Below are 17,825 nucleotides of genomic sequence, written 5' to 3' on the forward strand. Positions count from 1 at the left end.
GATTTGCTCAAGAAATATGAGTTTTTTACCCCCAGGATTCTTTGATGAATAAAATGAGCACAATATCAGCATTTATTTGAGATAGAAATATCATATTATAAATATATTTATTGTCACTTTTGATCAATCTAATCTTTCCTTTCTGAATAAAAAATAAATAAATATAAAGATAACTTTACTGACTGAAAACTTTTTTCTTACTGACCCAACATGTTTCATATTGTTACAAAAACAAAAACGGAAAATATCTTCCAGTATGGATGCAAGTGTCAATGTGCATTAGGTCTCATATGAAGAAAAACACATCAAGGTTGTTAAACACTTTAATCATATTGATTACTGATCATGTTGATCGATTGGGATGATTGGCAGTGGTCAGAGAGGTGGTGATTGCATATCTGTAATTCAAGTACATCAAATCAAACTTAATACACAAGAAACGGGTGATCGAACTGACACTGGATACAAGAGCAGGCACAGTAAATCGAACAAGAAGAATTAGATGCAGACAGATCTACCATTCCAAATCATCTTAAGAGGGCAGTGCGCTTCAATGTGCACGAAAGATGGAGAGACAAGCTCAACTTGTCCTGAAAACAAAACCAACATGTTTAAGAATAAAACTAAATCAGACTGGCATTTGCCTGTGTGGATATGAGTCGTCGTGTTCCTGCTAGAAGCATGCTTTAAATGATTTATTTGTGACCCCTGGACCAGAGTGGTCTTAATGCCTTCTAAAATAAAACCAAACACAGGCTCTTTTTTATATTCATAGCGAACAACAAGAAAGTGGTCATAAAAAATATGAACAATCTTCGAAATGGAACAAAGTGATGAACTCAGAACAAAAAAACTCTGTATAAAATATAAACTATTCAATAAATTGATAATTATAAACAAAAGCATTTATAAAACTATAAATATGCACAACTTCGAAAAAACAAAGACCTATTTGGGCTCTAAGGTTTCATTCTGGGCTGGGAACGGACCCAGTGACCCAGCACCGGTCGAGACATCTCGTTTTCGCTTGGTAAGGTTTCGAAAATATAAGCTGTGTCATATTGTCTTTCTCCTAAAGGTCGCATGTTCACTTCCACTATATATCAGAAGCCGATGATATCAGCACACCCGAAATATCACAAACCGCCCCCCACACCAGACACCGGACCGCTGCCTGCTCGAACCGTCACCGTCTCTCATATTTACTTCGTTCTGTCCTTTCCATCATTTCTGTCGACTTGCTAATTAGCAGAAGCTTTTCATCTACAATATCAGCGACAAGACAGTCAAGCACCTTTTCAAGGGCAACTGGCCATATTTTATCTTCTATCTGCCCTGTCACTGAAAGAAAATCACACACATCTGCAATGAAAATATAACCTTGACTCGTTGGCTTAAGTTGACTGATTCAATTACTAAAAATATATGTCATGTAGCTTATAGCTAATAGGTCTTGCATAGGACTCTCACTAATTTTTGCACATTCTTCAATGATGTGAACAAGTTTGCAAATGCCCTTGTGTTAAATGCTAATAGATTAGCTGCAGTGCTACCATGCTAAAGATGCTACTAGAGTGAGGCCAAAGTTTCCTTTCGGTGAGGCCCATCTGAAAAAAAAAAAAAAAAACCTCAAATGTTTTTCATTGGCTTATAAGCTAAGGGTTTAGCTTTAGCCTGGTGTCTTGAGAACTAAAAACAACTTTTATGAAACGTGTAAAACTGAACAGATAACAGTTAACACATTTAACTAACTATGATGTTTTGCATTTGCTTAAAGCTAAATGCTAAAGGTTAGCTTCAAACTGTTGTCCTGAGAAGCAAAATTAACTTTTATGATAAACATGTTGTGTAAAACTGAACATTTAGGACACCGATCATGTTTAGCAATTTTAATTCTGTAGCCAAATATGGCAACTGATAAACATTTAACTTTGATTTTCATATTAACGTAAAGCTAAATGCTAAAAGTTTAGCTTGAGCCTGGTGTCCTGAAAACCGAAAACGATGATATGATAAACATGTTGTGTAAAACGAAACATTTCAAGACACCAAATTAACATGACCAGAGTTAGCTATTTTAATTCTGTAGCATTAGAATAACATTTAACTCATATGCTAATTGCGAAAGCTTTAGCTTCAGCCTGGTGTCCTGAGATACAAAAACAACTGCTAAACAAATTGCAAAACTGCACATTTTCGGACACCAAATTAGCATGATTAGAGTTAGCAATTTTAATTATGTAGCCCATATCAGAGAATGACAGATAAACAAATTTAACTCAACTGAGATGTTTTATTCACCTAAAGCTAAATGTTAAAGATTTAGCTTGTGTCTTGAGACCCAAAACTAGTTGTATGATAAACAAAAAGATTTCAAGATTTTAAGATTTCTAGTTCTGTAGCCAATGTTACAGAATGACAAATTTTCATATTCAAGTGTTTTCATTGCTTTCGCCCATTGAATTAGCTATTAGCTGTGATTTTGCTAAGCTAAAGGCTAAAGACTATTGGCAAGGTTTGATGCCTGTGTTCTAACTTCCTGTTTTAACAGGAAATACATCAACAAATGACAGCAAAATGTTCTTGAAAACAATCAGACGAGATGAAAATGAGAAATAGCTGCACGGGCAGGCAGAGGTCCGTTGCGGAACTGAGCATTCACATTTTTCACCTGAGATTAGAGACACGATGCCTCTACAAAAACACAGTTTTCCATGCTGCATCTGTTCGTAAGGAAGACGCTGAGACTGGTACGAGTCTCCACTTTGCCTTGCTACAATCTCCATCAAGCAGATCTCTAGATTATCATTCATATTATTGCCAATGAGAGCAGGTGAACTCAAAGTGAGAATGAAACGCTATCAGCCCCGATGCATGTGGGAAAAGACGCCATATCCCGCTTACAGAGGATTCTAGCATCAGCACAGTTGTTATCATGGCTACAGAGGGAACTAATGTTGTACGCAGACAAACATTAGCCGAACACTTCAATAAGAGACGAGATAGACGACTCCTACGGCATACAGAGAGAGATTCGCAACCAAAATATACAGTCCAGGTGGCGTTTCGATGGAATAAATGAAACCGAACGAGAATGTAACATGGGGCAGTATGTAGCAGAATCACTTTTGGTGGCATTGAGATTTTTTTTTTTTAAATCTTAAACTAATAAAACAGTTCATTGTGTAACTGCAGTCAGAATTTATTCACATTTCTTTCCTATTTCAAAACAAAATATAGCTCTTTTAAATATATCATTTTTCTTAAATATCCATTGCATATCATGTTTTTTATTTATTTATTTTTATTAACATCTTTATTATTAATATCTTTTTTTTAATTATTATTTTAGCCCTCCCCACTTCAACTAAGGGCTAGCAGAAAATACAGTCATGCAAAGTTCTCATGCTGGTAAACAAAGTTACAAAAATGCATTTTTTCATGTTTTTTTCTCTCCGAGTATTTTTTTTTTTCATTTGTTTTTTTTTTTCTCATATATTTTGACATCCATTTTCTCACAGTTCAGTCTACGAGGAAACAATCTCTTCTGTTTTTGTGCCCTCTCTCCAAAAGAGAGCGTTAATATATTTTCTTTCGGCCTTTTTTTTGTATAAGTCGGCGGCTGTTCGTAGGGTGGTCGTCGTTGCATTTTTACAGTCGCGTTCGGACGCCGGTTGCGTCGTGTTCCTCGTGAACCATGGACATATTTTTGCAACTACTTATCAAAATATAAATTTGTTCTTTTTTTGTACATTTATTCTTCTTGATTCGTTTGGCGTGACCTCCCACGCTCCCTCTGATTAGTTAAGAAGGAACGGCGCTGTCAAGCCAATAGGAGAGAATACAAGACAGAGACGGAGGGACACTCTGAAAAGGCAGTTTTAGACGTATAGACGATTTTTAGAAAGGGAGATTTTAAGAATGTCTCTGCATTTCCCTGACCTTTATACCCTCTTTCCACGAAGAAAAAACAAACTTCCACTTGTTATTGGTCCAAGCACTGGCATGTGCTTGTATATAATCAATGGCAGCATCAGCTCTACTAAATAAATGACAAAATAAATCTCTATAATCAGGAACGAGAGAGACTTCCCTCATTTTAAGGTTTTTTTGGGAATTATAAACAGCACCCCTGGCAGAACAGCCAATCCGTTCGTATTTAAAGGGACGAAAAGTTCAGATCTGACAGGGAACGTCTTAAGTTATTTGTGCCATTTTAGCTTTCGTACATTATTTGGTCACAGTTGGGCTTTGGTCTGTCAGGACTGTTTTCGATGTTGCCTCCCCCGAACGCTCGGGAAAAAAACTGGAAGACTGTTTGGGAATAGCAACGTACGTCTGTTACCAAAGCAGAGTGCTGTGTTTCACTTTTCAGTGCTCCAGATTCATTCACAAAGAAAAGCTACTCTAAGACTTGGACGGGGAGTGGGAACTACCACACGGCAATGCACAAACAACACATTTTGCTGCTAATATGCTGAGTGGGGGAAGAAAACAAGAAAAATTGTGCATGACTAAGCCATTTTTAGTCATTCTGTGCAAACGGTCAATGAAATACCAGTCTGTAAAAAGTCTGTCGGAGAGTTCTCCCAGCCAAGAAATGCTACAGGGTCTTAGCAGAAATGCTACATAATTATTCTAACTTGGTCCTTCATTCTTACATATAGATTAATATACAGAAACTCAGGGCCCAGGTGAGTGTGGCAGTCAAAACGCCTGGTGTTTTGATCTTAAAACATTGGAATGTTTTCCGTTCGTTCCTTCAAGAGTCTTTTTTCTCTTTCAGGTGTCAGTGCAATGTTCGGTTTTGTTGCTATAAAGTCAGTCAGTCTGTAGAAAGAGGAGTGATCCGGAATTTCGGTGAGGTTGCTTTGGTTACCGTGTGAAGATCCGGCCTCGGAAAATTCCAGTTTCCTTGTTTTTCTTTTTTTTCCCATTTGTTTTTTGTTTCCAGTCACACCCTCTTGCCACTCCGACATTCCTCACATGTCCCGCGTGGATGGTACGGCCCCATCGGCAAAATTTTCAGGATTCAGCGACTAACCGTGTCTCCTTAATAGAATTTCCAAATGCTAGAAACTTAACACTGTGGACAAAAACAGAGATATAATGATTTTATTAGAAATGAACATTAATTATGCAAAGCGTTTAAAAGAAAAATCACAGAAAAATGTAAAAGAATAGTTCTCCCAAAAATTTGCTGAAAATGTACCGACCCTCATGCCATACAAGATGTAGAAGAGTTTGTTTATTCATCATTTAGCACTTGTTCACCAATGGATCCTCTGCAGTGAATGGGTGCCGTCAGAATGAGAGTCCAAACAGTTGATAAAAACATCACAATAATCCACAAGTAATCCACACCACTCCAGTCCAATTAACATATTGTGAAGCAAAATGCTTCAGTGTTTTTACCTTCAAACTGTTGATAAAATCTTAAATACGAGTCTTCTATCCATAATTTAGCTTTGTCCAGTGACAAATTTGTCTCATCTGCATCAGGTGAGAAATATGCACAGATCAAGCAATGTTAACAAGACAAAACAGTCCAAATCAGTCCTAAACAAATATGTGGGTGGATTTTGGTGTGAGAGAACAAGAGATGGACTTTTTTACTTGTGGATTATTGTGATGTTTTTATCAGCTGTTTGGACTCTCATTCTGACGGCACCCATTCACTGCAGAGGATTCATTGGTGAGCAAGTGATGCAATGCTACATTTCACCAAATCTGTTCTGATGAAGAAACAAATGCATCTACATCCTGGATGGCCTGAGGGTGAGTAAACTGTCAGCAAATTTTCATTTTTGGGTGAACTATTCCTTTAAGATGTAGAAAATCACACAAATACAAAGCTACTGAAAAACCGAAAGAAAAAAAATAAAATAATTGGAGACAAACACAGTTAAAACTCTTCTACACACACAGAGCTCAAGATGAAGTTGCATGCACTGAACACCGGCTGTGCAATGTATCTTCTCAGGGGTGAAAAAGTCCAGTCCCAGAGAAAACACACAGGTGCTAATTACAATTAATGATAACACAGTGTTTAACCTGAAATCCGAAGCCACTGGAGATCACACTTGCGTATTAACACTATATGTGGCCAAATAACTTTCTAGATATAGCAGGAATGGAATAGTCCACCCCAGATACATTTTAGATCAATTTAAAATATAATAAGCTACTACATTATCACTGATAAAGGAAACTTATTGATTAAAACTGAGAACAGTAGAAAGCTGGGGAAGGTTTACCTGTGGATGGCTGGTAAAAGTTAAGCATGTACTGTAAGAATTCAGTTAACAGATAATTCATTCAACTATAATAATGTAAGCGCAGTCATTTATTATCAGGTGGTGTCAATATATGAGAAAATGAAACAGCTGAACATTGAGATTATGCCTGAGCCACTAACAATATCTATGATTTTGTACATTTTAGTTCAGGTAAGAAGCAACAAGAAGCAACAACTCAAAATTCCCCTTTGTGTTGTTTTTACACATTCGAATGTAATCTGGGCGAATGATTGCATTTCAATGACAGTTTTCAGTTAATGTGCAAACACAAATTCAAAATGCACACACGCACCATAAACAAACACTCATTTACATACATTAAATGTCAACATAACACAGAGTCTTTAAAGAAAAAAACAACATACATAAAGAGAAAGGCAGAGGTGAGTTTAATGGGCATTCGCTCGCGTAGCTACACATTTGTACAGATCATGTCGGCCTAGAAGCTTTGCATTAACAGGTGAAGCTAGTTAAATCTAGCTAGCGGTGTAGGAGTCTCTACAACAACACTGTAGCCTAAATTATCCTCATAGAGGGCTCTTGCTTTTTTAATATAAACATGTTCGATGTGTTTCAGTGACCTGACAGTGTTGTATAGGGCACAGCTACATAGTATACACAAGAAAAAAAAACAGTTCTTAAAAGTCCTTTTTTAACATTTTAAACATCTGCATACTACAAGAACAGCACAATATTAATTTTAACATCAACTCACAAATGGAGGAAAGACATTATTATTATTATTTTATCTAGAGAATGAATCTAATCACTAGAGATCCATAACTAATGGAGACTAATCAGTTTTAGAGGAAGAAAGTCTCTGGTTTCACAGTGTATGAGGAGGCCTGGCGTCCCGCTACATGTTTGTTAAAATACAATCATTTTAACAAGGATTGGCGCCGGTGTCGTGCAGGATTCAATCCCACCACAGATGCATGTACACCCACTGCAGATTTTGCATTGATATAATGCTGTTTCTCGCTGTTCCCGGCACCTAATTTTTTTTTTTTTTTTTTTTAATATTCAAACTTTAAAATGAAAGATTTACTGTACTACTGATATATACTACCATTCAAAAGTTGGGAGTCAGTAAGATTTTTTAAAATGTTTTTGAGGTCTCCTATGCTCAGCAAGGCTGCATTTATTTGATCAAAAATACAGTAAAAATAGGAAATATTTTTGCAATTTAAAATAACTGTTTTCTATTTGAATATATTTTAAAATGGATTTTATTTCTGTGATGCAAAGCTGAATTTTCAGCATCATTACTCCGGTCTTCAGAGTCACGTGATCCGTCAGAAATCATTTTACGCTGTTTTGAAGCTCAAGAAATATTTCTTATTATTAGCAATGTTGAAAACATATAATTATTAAAGTGATAAAAAATTGTTTAGGATCCTTTGATGAATAGAAAGTTCAAAAGAACAGCAATTATTTAAAATAGAAAACTTTGGTTACTCTTGGTTACTGTCACATTTGAGCAATTCATGCATCCTTGCTGAATAAAAGTATTATTTCTTCTTCTTCAAAAAAAAAAAAACATGTTTGAATGGTAGTGTATATTTGATTAACTTTAGATACTTTTTTCATATCCTTTGACTTTGTCAGAAAATGACTTTTTCTTAAATGGCTCATTCTAAATTGCCAGACTTTGGTTATTATAGAAACTGTACCAATCCTGAATTGGAAAATGCAATCACTTTGGAGAATTGAATCTTGCACAATGCCGGGTACATTATAGGATCCAGGTTTGCATGATCGAGGAGCCATGTTTAAAACAAAATGGCTCCTTACTGATATATTTACTGTCTCAGCAGTGGGTTGTTCTCCATTGGGAAACTAAATCACATTTAATGATTAAGAACTAGATAACATACAGTTCCCTATATACTACAACTTTGCAATTATTGCAATGTTATTTTCTTTTTTTTTTTTTTTTTTGCTATTTCAGGGAAGTATTTTCTCAGAAATGGCTTAATTACTTAGTATCACCTCTTTTGTTAATGATTCTGGAAGCACTCGGTCACATCGACCTGAATACACATATATACTGTATATTTTTTTGTCTATTTCTATTTATCCAAAAAGAAACACAGTAACACTTACGTATATATCATATACAAATGAAACTGTTGTGTAATGTTTTTGAAAACAAAAACAATTCGTCTTTGAAAAACATTCAAAATATAATTAAAAAACAACAGCAGGACACTAACATTGACAAGACAAACAAGAAATGCTCTTAAAATCATCACATCCTCTTCGTCATCTTCCATTCTTTTAACCTTTTCATCAAGATTAATTCTTTTGCACATACATTTATAACACCACATGTGCGTACGTTTGCAGCATTATGAATTAGGATGGAATATTGCACATTTTGCATATATATTTATGGGTGAATGAGCGTTTTTAGAGTTTTTTTTTGGAGCATCATCTTAAAATCTAACACTAACACATCACAAGCACAGTGTACAATGGCAAACAAAGGAAAATAATTCTTTTTTTTGCTCCTCATGTACAGTTTTTGGATTGCAAGTCTTTGCTCAGAGGTGGGCGAAATTTGGCAACATGTTATAATGGGCAAAACACAGTATGCATATGATTAAACAAACAAACAATGATGGTGACCATGTGCAAATTAAAATAAAGTTTCATGGAGAGACTGTATTATCAAAGCTCAAAAAATCAATTTGCCAGATTCCCCCATTCAATTTTGATTCAATAGTTTTGCAATTAAACTAAATTATTTCAGTTCAAAGACAAATACAAACAAAGCATACACGTATGTGTGATACATTTAATTTTTAACCCCTATGTGCAGAGTAATGATTGCATATGTTCATCATTCTTGCATTAAAAATTCTGCCGTTTTCTACAGCCCAGAATTGCATGTATTCACAGTAATATTCATCTTAATTCAGAGTTTGAGGGAAAAGGAACACAAAATGAGTGTATTTGAAATGAAAATGCATTAATTTATCTGCCTTGAGCGTCAAAATCATATGTTTAATATCTTGTCTGACCCAGAAAGCATGGCGGAAAAACAAAGCACTTCCTTCGGTTCTTAAACATACGTGCAGTTGTTGACCTGGTTAACCTCCCAAGTCCAGTTCGTAACTAACATGACCCGTGGTCATTGACAAACAGCTCTGTATCTACTGACGCGGTCAGTCATTGTTATTGCTATGAATGTGAGTGTGAGGCTGTCCTGCCCTTCTCTCCTCCTTTCCTGAGTCGTTCTGTCACTCTTTCCTCTTTTTCTGCTACAAAATGGAGGGAATGGGTGAGCGGCAGCGACGGAGGGGTCCCGGGGCCTCGTAAGGGTCAAAGGGTGTGCTGGTGATGGGGGTCAAACGCAGGGAAGACCCCGCCATTCCTGATATGTTGTTCAGGCTGCGAGATTTCTCGTAACCCGTGGCTGGCAGATCGTTTTACCAAGTTTAATCGTTAGTGACAGGTTAAATTAATTTTAAGATGTATGTTTTTAGATTAAACAGCATGGACAATGGGTTGCACGTCACATGTTCGGTTAATATATTGATGTGGCAGACGGAAAATGATTTATGGGTAAAGGAACAGAACGAATGGAAACGTGAAAAACGTAAAATTAAGAATAAAGTGACACAAATGTGAAATTAAAGGTGAAGAGACATGTAAAAGACAGACGGACAGAAGACACACACAGGACAAGACAGGACAAAACAGGAAAATGAGAGTTATGAAATTCGTCATACATTGGTTTTCTAAAAAAAAAAAAAAAAAATCACAACATAAAAACAGAGTTTTCCAGAAACAAATACTCCACACATAAACGTTCACACATTCCCACTGGTTGAAGAAAACACCAGCTGGATTGTTTTATATTTTGAAAGTGGTAAAGTCGGGATTTGCGATGAAGTGTTTCAGTTAACCAGTGGTAGTTAAGCAGGGCAGTGTAGAGTAAGACTAGACAACAAATAAGACAGAAGTCTTTCTCGGCCAGACTGTAGGAGATTGTCGAGGAAACCACGGCAGCCTTTGTGAAGCATTTCAACAGATTTATGAGCATAAAAAACATTATAAAAGGATTGTACCAAAATCTAGCGAACTGCTAAGCTCATGACTTGACACATTAATAAGCACAAAAAAGTACAAGGTCACAAAATATAGTTAACAATGGTGGTATTAAACAGGCAATAAATAAATAAATAAAAATAAATATTGTATTTATATAATGCTGTTCCAATGCTAAAAGCCAAAAATATATTTTACAAAGATACATTTTGGTGTTAAAGAACCAATCAACCAACCAACCAACCAAACAACCAAACAAATAGATAATAAAACAAATATTTATTTAATTATATAGTGCCATTCCAAAGCTCAATGTCTAAAAATCATATACAAAAGAAGACAAAAGAAAGTCTGTCTAGGTGACTCACTAGGTTTTGGAAAAGACTGAATGTTGCAGTAATTACTGGAGTAATTCTCATCCAATCATTTCTGTTCTATCAAATTTCACCCTAAGATGCTGATTAATACACTGCAGTTGAGTAAGTGAACAGGTATGCTCTCGTGGACTGCTGGCTGGTTTCTCTAACAACCTCCTGAACATCCTATTAAACTTCACTTGACTGGGAGGTCATAAAGCCTGCATTTGTAAGACATAATCATGACAAAAACGGGTTTATAGCACTTCTGCTGCATTCACGTAGTGTCAGAATTACCATAATTACGAGACGGCAACACAGAATTTAACATGCCAGTTACGGGTTATGGGTTTGCTGCTGATAGGAAAATATCTAAACATTACTTGAATTAACATCTATATTCTTATGCAAAATATTAAGCAACTAATGGTAAGTTTTATTTATATAAAACCTGACCTAAAAGTTGTCAACTACAATAAAATATGCAAAAAAGGTAATATATCTACATGAAACTCAGAATTACAGTAATTCTGATATAAATGTCATTTGTAACATAAAAAATGTTTAGTGCATATCAGTGAAAAAGAAATTCAGAAATATGTATGATATATTGAGCTTTAGTGAGTTTAGTAGGCAGGCTTATGTGACCAATTATTCAAGTGAAGTGACTAGCAGCGACCTTCAACCCACATATCAGACCCGTTTATCTGTCTCTCTCCCTGTTTCTCCCTATATGTGCGTTTATTTGGGAGAGGAAGAGGTGAATGTGGGAAAAGTTTGCCGCACATTGACCACAGAAAAAAAAAAAAACTCTGTAAACAAGGAAAGACAAGGGAAAAAAAAAAAGACAAGGAAACTTTCCCTCGGAAAGTAGGACAACAGCTTGAACACACACACAGACGCATTCAGACAGAAATTTGCTGAGTCAGGTCTGATATAATATGCACCACACACACACTTATGGCTTCTCTATTTCTTCTCTATTGCCACATAAATGTGCACACAATCACAACCAATGTGCACACAAAATACTATAAAGTCGATGATACAAAATTAATTTCTGTGTAACTAGTTTGTAAAGCCATTCTTTTGTAAAATGTTACATTATGTACAATTCAATGCAACAAATTACATGTTTTTTATGAATTAGTCACTGCATAAGAGATTTACAAATGATTCAATGCAACATTTTAATAAGAATGGTTTTATGGATAATTCAATTAATGTCAATCTGACAATTTGCATAAGTAATTTTTTGCAATCGATTTGAAGCAACAATGTAGCAAGAATGGTGTTTATGAATGATTCAATACCACAATTTAATAAGAGTGGTTTCACAAATTATACAAGAAATGGTTTTACGAATAATTTGCACACCTGCTTGTGTTGCATGAATGCAAACACTTCTAGTTATGAATTCTATATTCTGTGAGTAGTTGCGTTCAAACATGTACAGAACCACAGTTCCCTATCTGTCGGTCACTACGAGTTATGATGCGACAACATAGGGGGATTCACTTGGGAGCCCCAATCACCTCTGACTTTAAGAGAAAACGCCAATGAATATTGGCTAGTGGATTTTGCATACCTGAGCCACTCCCCGTGCATACGGGTATAAACAGGCGACAGGTGCATTCACTCATCAGATTTTTGCTTCGGAGCCGATTTTAGCTGTCTGCGGATGACAGACACGATCGTTGTCTTCAGTGTCTGGGCATCCAGCACGCTGAGGATGCGTTCGTGGATGACTCATGCACCTGTTGTGGGCGTATGAGCATGACGTCACTGCGATCTCGCCTTTCTTTTCTGAAAAGATTGGCACCCTCTGCTGCCACCTGTCGCGGCCTCTCTGGCTCGAGCAGGGGACCGCCAGCTGGCGTTCTGGCAGATCTGAGGGTGACAGTAAAAGCTTCTCTGCTGGGCATGTCCCCACGGACCTCTTACTCCTCACGCAGCGATCGTCCCATCCGGTTCCCGAGTGATTTCGCTGGTTCGTCCTGCGGAGCGGCCAGCATTTCATTCGGTGCGCCGCCCGAAGATCAGATGTCGATCGCAGCATCGGGGGATGGGCTCTTGTCCTCCGAGGATGAAGGTTCGGCGGGGCTGCCCCCCTCCGGTGTTGTCGCCACGGCCGAACTGGACCCGGAGTTGATGGCCATGCTTGCCTGGGCAGCCGTGAGTATCGGGCTGGAGGTTAACAGACCGTCCAGTCCTGAGCCCTCACAGTTGGATGATTGGTTTATCGGAGCAGGTCGCGGCTCACAACCGCGTTCTGCCTTTCTTCCCGGAGGTGCATTAGGAGCTGACGAAGTTGTGGACGGCCCCTTTCATGGCCAGAAGCCGCTTGTCTCCCTCCTCTGTCCTAACTATCCTCGATGGCGGGGTGGCTAGGGGGTATGAGGACATTCCCCAGGTGGAGAGAGCGGTTGCGGTGCACTTGTGCCCGCAAAATGCCACCACTTGGAGGAATCGTCCACGTCTCCTGTCCAAAGCCTGTAAAGTGATGGCCGCTCTCACGGCCAAAGCTTACAGCGCTGCGGGCCAGGCCACCTCTGCCTTGCATGCCATGGCTATCCTGCAGGCACACCATGCCAAGGCACTGAAACATATGCACAAGGGTAGTACCGACCCAGGGTTGATGCAGGAGCTGCGCACGGCGACTGACTTCGCCCTCCGGGCGACGAAAGTCACAGCACGGTCCCTCGGGAAGGGGATGTCCACTCTTGTGGTCCAAGAGTGCCATCTCTGGCTCAACATGGCAGAGATGAAGGATGTCGACAAAGCATGCTTTCTTGACGTTCCCATCTCCCAGACTGGGCTGTTCGGTGACACTGTCGAGGGCTTTGCCTAGCAGTTCTCAGCAGTGCAGAAGCAGACCGAGGCTATCCAGCACATCCTCGGATGCTCCATCAGCCACCGCTGCCCCATGGGCCAGGCCTCAGTCTGCTCGTCGCTGTGGGCGCCCCCCTGTGTCCTCCAGAGCTGCTCGGCTCCATGCTGAATTGACACCTAGGCCAGCGCATCAAGGCTCTCACAGGAGTGCGGTGCCCCCCCGCGTCCCAGCCGGCCCCCAAGTCCTCCAGGAAGCAGACGAAGTGGCCCTGACGCAGGCAACCCGGAGTTGTGGGATTTTACTCTTTCCCAGGAGACAATGAGGACAGCGAGGACGGAGGAGGGCCAGGCGGAGAATCCTTTGTTTCTTTTTGTTTCTGTTCGGTACCCACCTTCTCAAAGAAAGAGCAATTTTCTTTGTCCTCCGGGTTCTTAGGTTCGTGGGCTGACAGTGTGCGACACGCTGCCTTCACACTCTCGCCCGCAACCCATCTTGCCTGTGGCCAAGAGAGTGCGGTTGGGGGACGTAGTGCCTCCCCCCGCCTCTAGCCAGTCCCCCCAGGGACGTAGGGAGTTCTACGAGGATGGGTCAGAATGCAGTGCCTTCTGTACCATCCAGCCCTACTCCCCTTTACTGCACCACTGTGGGTTCGTCGATTGTTCCTTTGGTGCCACTTGCACGGTATCTGGGAGCGTGGCTTGTGCTGCCCAGCCCGTCTTGCTGGCTCATTCACACAATTCAGCTCGGCAGTCAGACTGGGTGGAGCAGTCTGACGCTAGGCCCAATATTGGTGTTAGCTTGACCGGGTCTCCGGTCAGCCCCTATACTGGGCTAGATATCCATATGGCTTGACTCCCTGCAGGTAATCCCATATGTGTATTTTTTAGTGGTGGGCCGTTATCGGCGTTAACGTGCTGCGTTAACGTGAGACTCTTATCGGGCGATAAAAAAAATATCGCCGTTAATCTATTCTCAAAGTTGGGCTGGGAGCTGGATCTATACTACGCAAGCTATGATGACTTTCACCTTGATATTTTAGCGCGGATGTATACCTAGCCGAATTGCACTGTAGGGGGCGAGAACGAGTCTTCGAACGTGTGTGTATGCGTGCTAACATGGATGCAGCTATGAAGCCGCCGGGTTTGCTTCAGGGAAAATTTATTTTTAAGAAGCTTCCCAATGGAAATCGGCAAGTCATTTCTGTCTCTACATGGTCGCGCTCTCTGTATCGCGCGCACAGCGGAGTTCCGCCCCGGTTCGCACACACACACACATACACACACACAAACAAACAAACAAACAAACGTAAGCGCACACACAAGTGAGCACACTCCCACTCCTATTTGTAAATATTAAGCCGCAAAACATCTATTTAAATATGACTTCTGTGTGTCTCTGTGTTAATGTATGGCGCAGACGCACGGGTTTGTTCACTACTCATACAGAAGACCGCGTGATGCTTGCGGCGATATTAACGTCTGTCGTCTCACTAAATGAGGACGTAAATACATGAACAACATCTCCAGAACTGCTCTGAGAGTCACTTCATTAGCATTCAAGCGTTTCATTTGAGAAAAACTATCCTCACGGCAACCCGTCAAAATAAAAGTTTGGTTTCACTTGAAGACATTGGGCAGAACGTAATAGGCTACTACTACTAAAACTATTAAAACCTTATCTTTAAGGAATAATCATACAATGTCTTCAATGTTATTATCAATATTAAATTCTTGATGACTGCTAGTTGTTTACTACTAGTAGTAAACTTATTCTGATCTACTTGGCAGAATTCAAATGAGCCATTTTAATCTAGATTAATCTAGATTAATTCCAAGATTACAGTGAGATTAATCTAGATTAAAAAAATTAATCTATGCCCACCACTAGTATTTTTCCACGGTAAGGTTTCCCACTCGGTAAACCTGTGTCTTCCTTTTGTCAGAGCACTCTGTCAGGCTCTGCTGGCAGCTCTCCTCCCTACTCCTAGGTAGGACCTGCCTCGGAGTCCCATTCTGTATGTAGTACTGCCCCAGGCCTGGGTCAGTCCATATTGGTGTCTCCACATGTCACCTCCCTTCGGGCAGGATGTGGCCTCCGTAGCGCCCTTCTCCGGAAGGCTCGCTTCCCTGTCGTTACTGCCAAGTTGTAACAACAAATAGGAAAGACTTGAAGCTATCTTTCTGAAGGTCGGAATCCCTTCTGTTAAGAAATTCTGTGGGGAAAGGAACAGCAGCTTGGCTATCTCCAGCAGCGATGTACTCACCTCTGGTTCCTGCGGGTACCAAGGTCAGCGAATTTGCGCTGGGGCGATGGGAAGGTTGCGACCTTTGCATGGCATTTGTCTGTCACGCGCTTGCTTGTCAACATTTGCAATGCTATAAGGTTGTGACGGGGTTCAGGTTGTGGTGCTTTCCATGGACCCCTATGTCGTCACGACATAACTCGTAGTGGCCGACAGATAGGGAACGTCTCGGTTACGTACGTAACCCTCATTCCCTGATGGAGGGAACGGAGACATGCCACAATCTTGAACCAGGGACATGTTCGCGGCTCCTCAGTGGAAAACCTGATGAGTGGATGCACCTGTCGCCTATTTATACCCGTATGCACGGGGAGTGGCTCAGGTATGCAAAATCCACTAGCCAATATTCATTGGCGTTTTCTCTTAAAGTCAGAGATGATTGGGGCTCCCAAGTGAATACCCCTATGATTCACGACATAATGTCTCCGTTCCCTCCATCAGGGAACGAGGGTTACGTACATAACCAAGACGTTTGTTACACTACAAAATACACCTACTATTCACCACAAGGGGTGCCATAGCAAGATATAACATAATTGTCTTCTGCTACTGTCAGTTTCAGTATCAGTATCAGTTTCAGCTTCAGGTCAGATAGACAGATAGACAGATAGACAGACATAGATAGATAGAGAGAGAGAGAGAGAGAGAGAGAGAGAGAGAGATAGATGGATAGATGGATAGATAGATAGACAGATAGATAGATTTACAGACATTCCAAGACTGAGGTTTCTAACCACCACAGAACATGCATGAAGCATGCTTAATAATCCTGCATGCTTGTAATGCACTCGCCAATCATTCACATCATATTGTATAAAATACTTTTCTGGCCTAAAAGTGGAGTTTGTTTACAAGAACCCACTTGCATTAAAAACAAAACGGCAGCTTCCCGTTCATTAAAACCAACAACCTACAGATGCAGAACACCCAGCGCTCATATTAAAGTACAACGCGCTCACAGTCTGCCCACATACTACAGGTGTACTTCAGTACAACTTCTGGACAACAGAGCAACAAAAACAAGCAGTGTGGATTCTTTTACCTCTCCGCCTGGTCAAGAGCGTGGTTCAGACAGTCACACGCCCTTTTTATTATGTTTGTCTAGTAAGAGCTTTTAAACCATTCCTCAGGAGACAGAGCGCATTAGTGAGGGTGGAATAAGACAGGAAGAGTGAATACATTTCATGGGATTGATGGATACTAGATGGAAGAAGGAGGGTGTGTGAGAGTGTAGCGCCTCACAACACTAAAACAACGGGACCTTTGGATGACAGTGTGGTAAAAAAGCAAACTGGCTAACCAATCCAACATGCATACATTAAAAATGTCCAAATGAACTACCTTACTGTATAATACTTTAAAGACATGAAATTAAAATGGAACGTGTTTACTTTATTAATAAATATACCTGGTCTTAACAATACATTTTAATATAGATTTTACTTTTTGTTTTTAATGTACATTTTGTATACTATATAATTGTAATTACAAATGTTGTTTAAATATATGATGTATATATATATATATATATATATATATATATTACAGATGGCATATTTAATATATAATATTTTAAAATTACTATCACATCAAATTACTACTTTAAATACTTTAATTTGTATTATTATTATTATTATTATTATTAATCTTTGTATATTATGTATGATTAAAAATATTTATAAATATATAAAAATTATTTAATATTTTTAAATAATATTTTAAAACAGATTATATTTTAAAATTGGTCAAACATATCCTAACTTAGTGTTTAGGTATAAACATGCACTTTTATGATCCGAATGAATCCAGATGGACAAAATAAAGTCCCATTCTACATTATTTCCTATACCAAAAACCTTTTCACTCTATATATTACGTTATCAAATTAAATAAGTTGTGAATGACATCTCATGTTATCTTTAGGTGTGGGTATCTACTGAAGTATTCCTATTAATACATAAAATGGTTTACACAGCAAA

At 39.2% G+C, this 17,825-nt stretch overlaps 1 protein-coding gene across 8 annotated transcripts in view; it reads right to left on the reverse strand.

Annotated features, from left to right (window-relative positions):
• Positions 1 to 310: 310 nt before the first annotated feature.
• Positions 311 to 17,825, reverse strand: part of kcnc3b (potassium voltage-gated channel, Shaw-related subfamily, member 3b) — a 73,471-nt gene continuing 55,956 nt past the window's right edge. For 5 of the 8 annotated variants that reach the window (XM_058764934.1, XM_058764935.1, XM_058764933.1 and 2 more), the window contains one exon: positions 311 to 9,720. In XM_058764934.1, the coding sequence (XP_058620917.1) occupies positions 9,566 to 9,720 (155 nt within the window). In that variant the 3' untranslated portion in view covers positions 311 to 9,565. The remainder of the gene's footprint in view (positions 9,721 to 17,825) is intronic. The other 3 variants (XM_058764939.1, XM_058764938.1, XM_058764940.1) reach the window with 1 other exon arrangement.

This window comes from Onychostoma macrolepis, chromosome 24 (assembly GCF_012432095.1).
Source record: "Onychostoma macrolepis isolate SWU-2019 chromosome 24, ASM1243209v1, whole genome shotgun sequence".
Classification (NCBI taxonomy): Eukaryota; Metazoa; Chordata; class Actinopteri; order Cypriniformes; family Cyprinidae; genus Onychostoma; species Onychostoma macrolepis.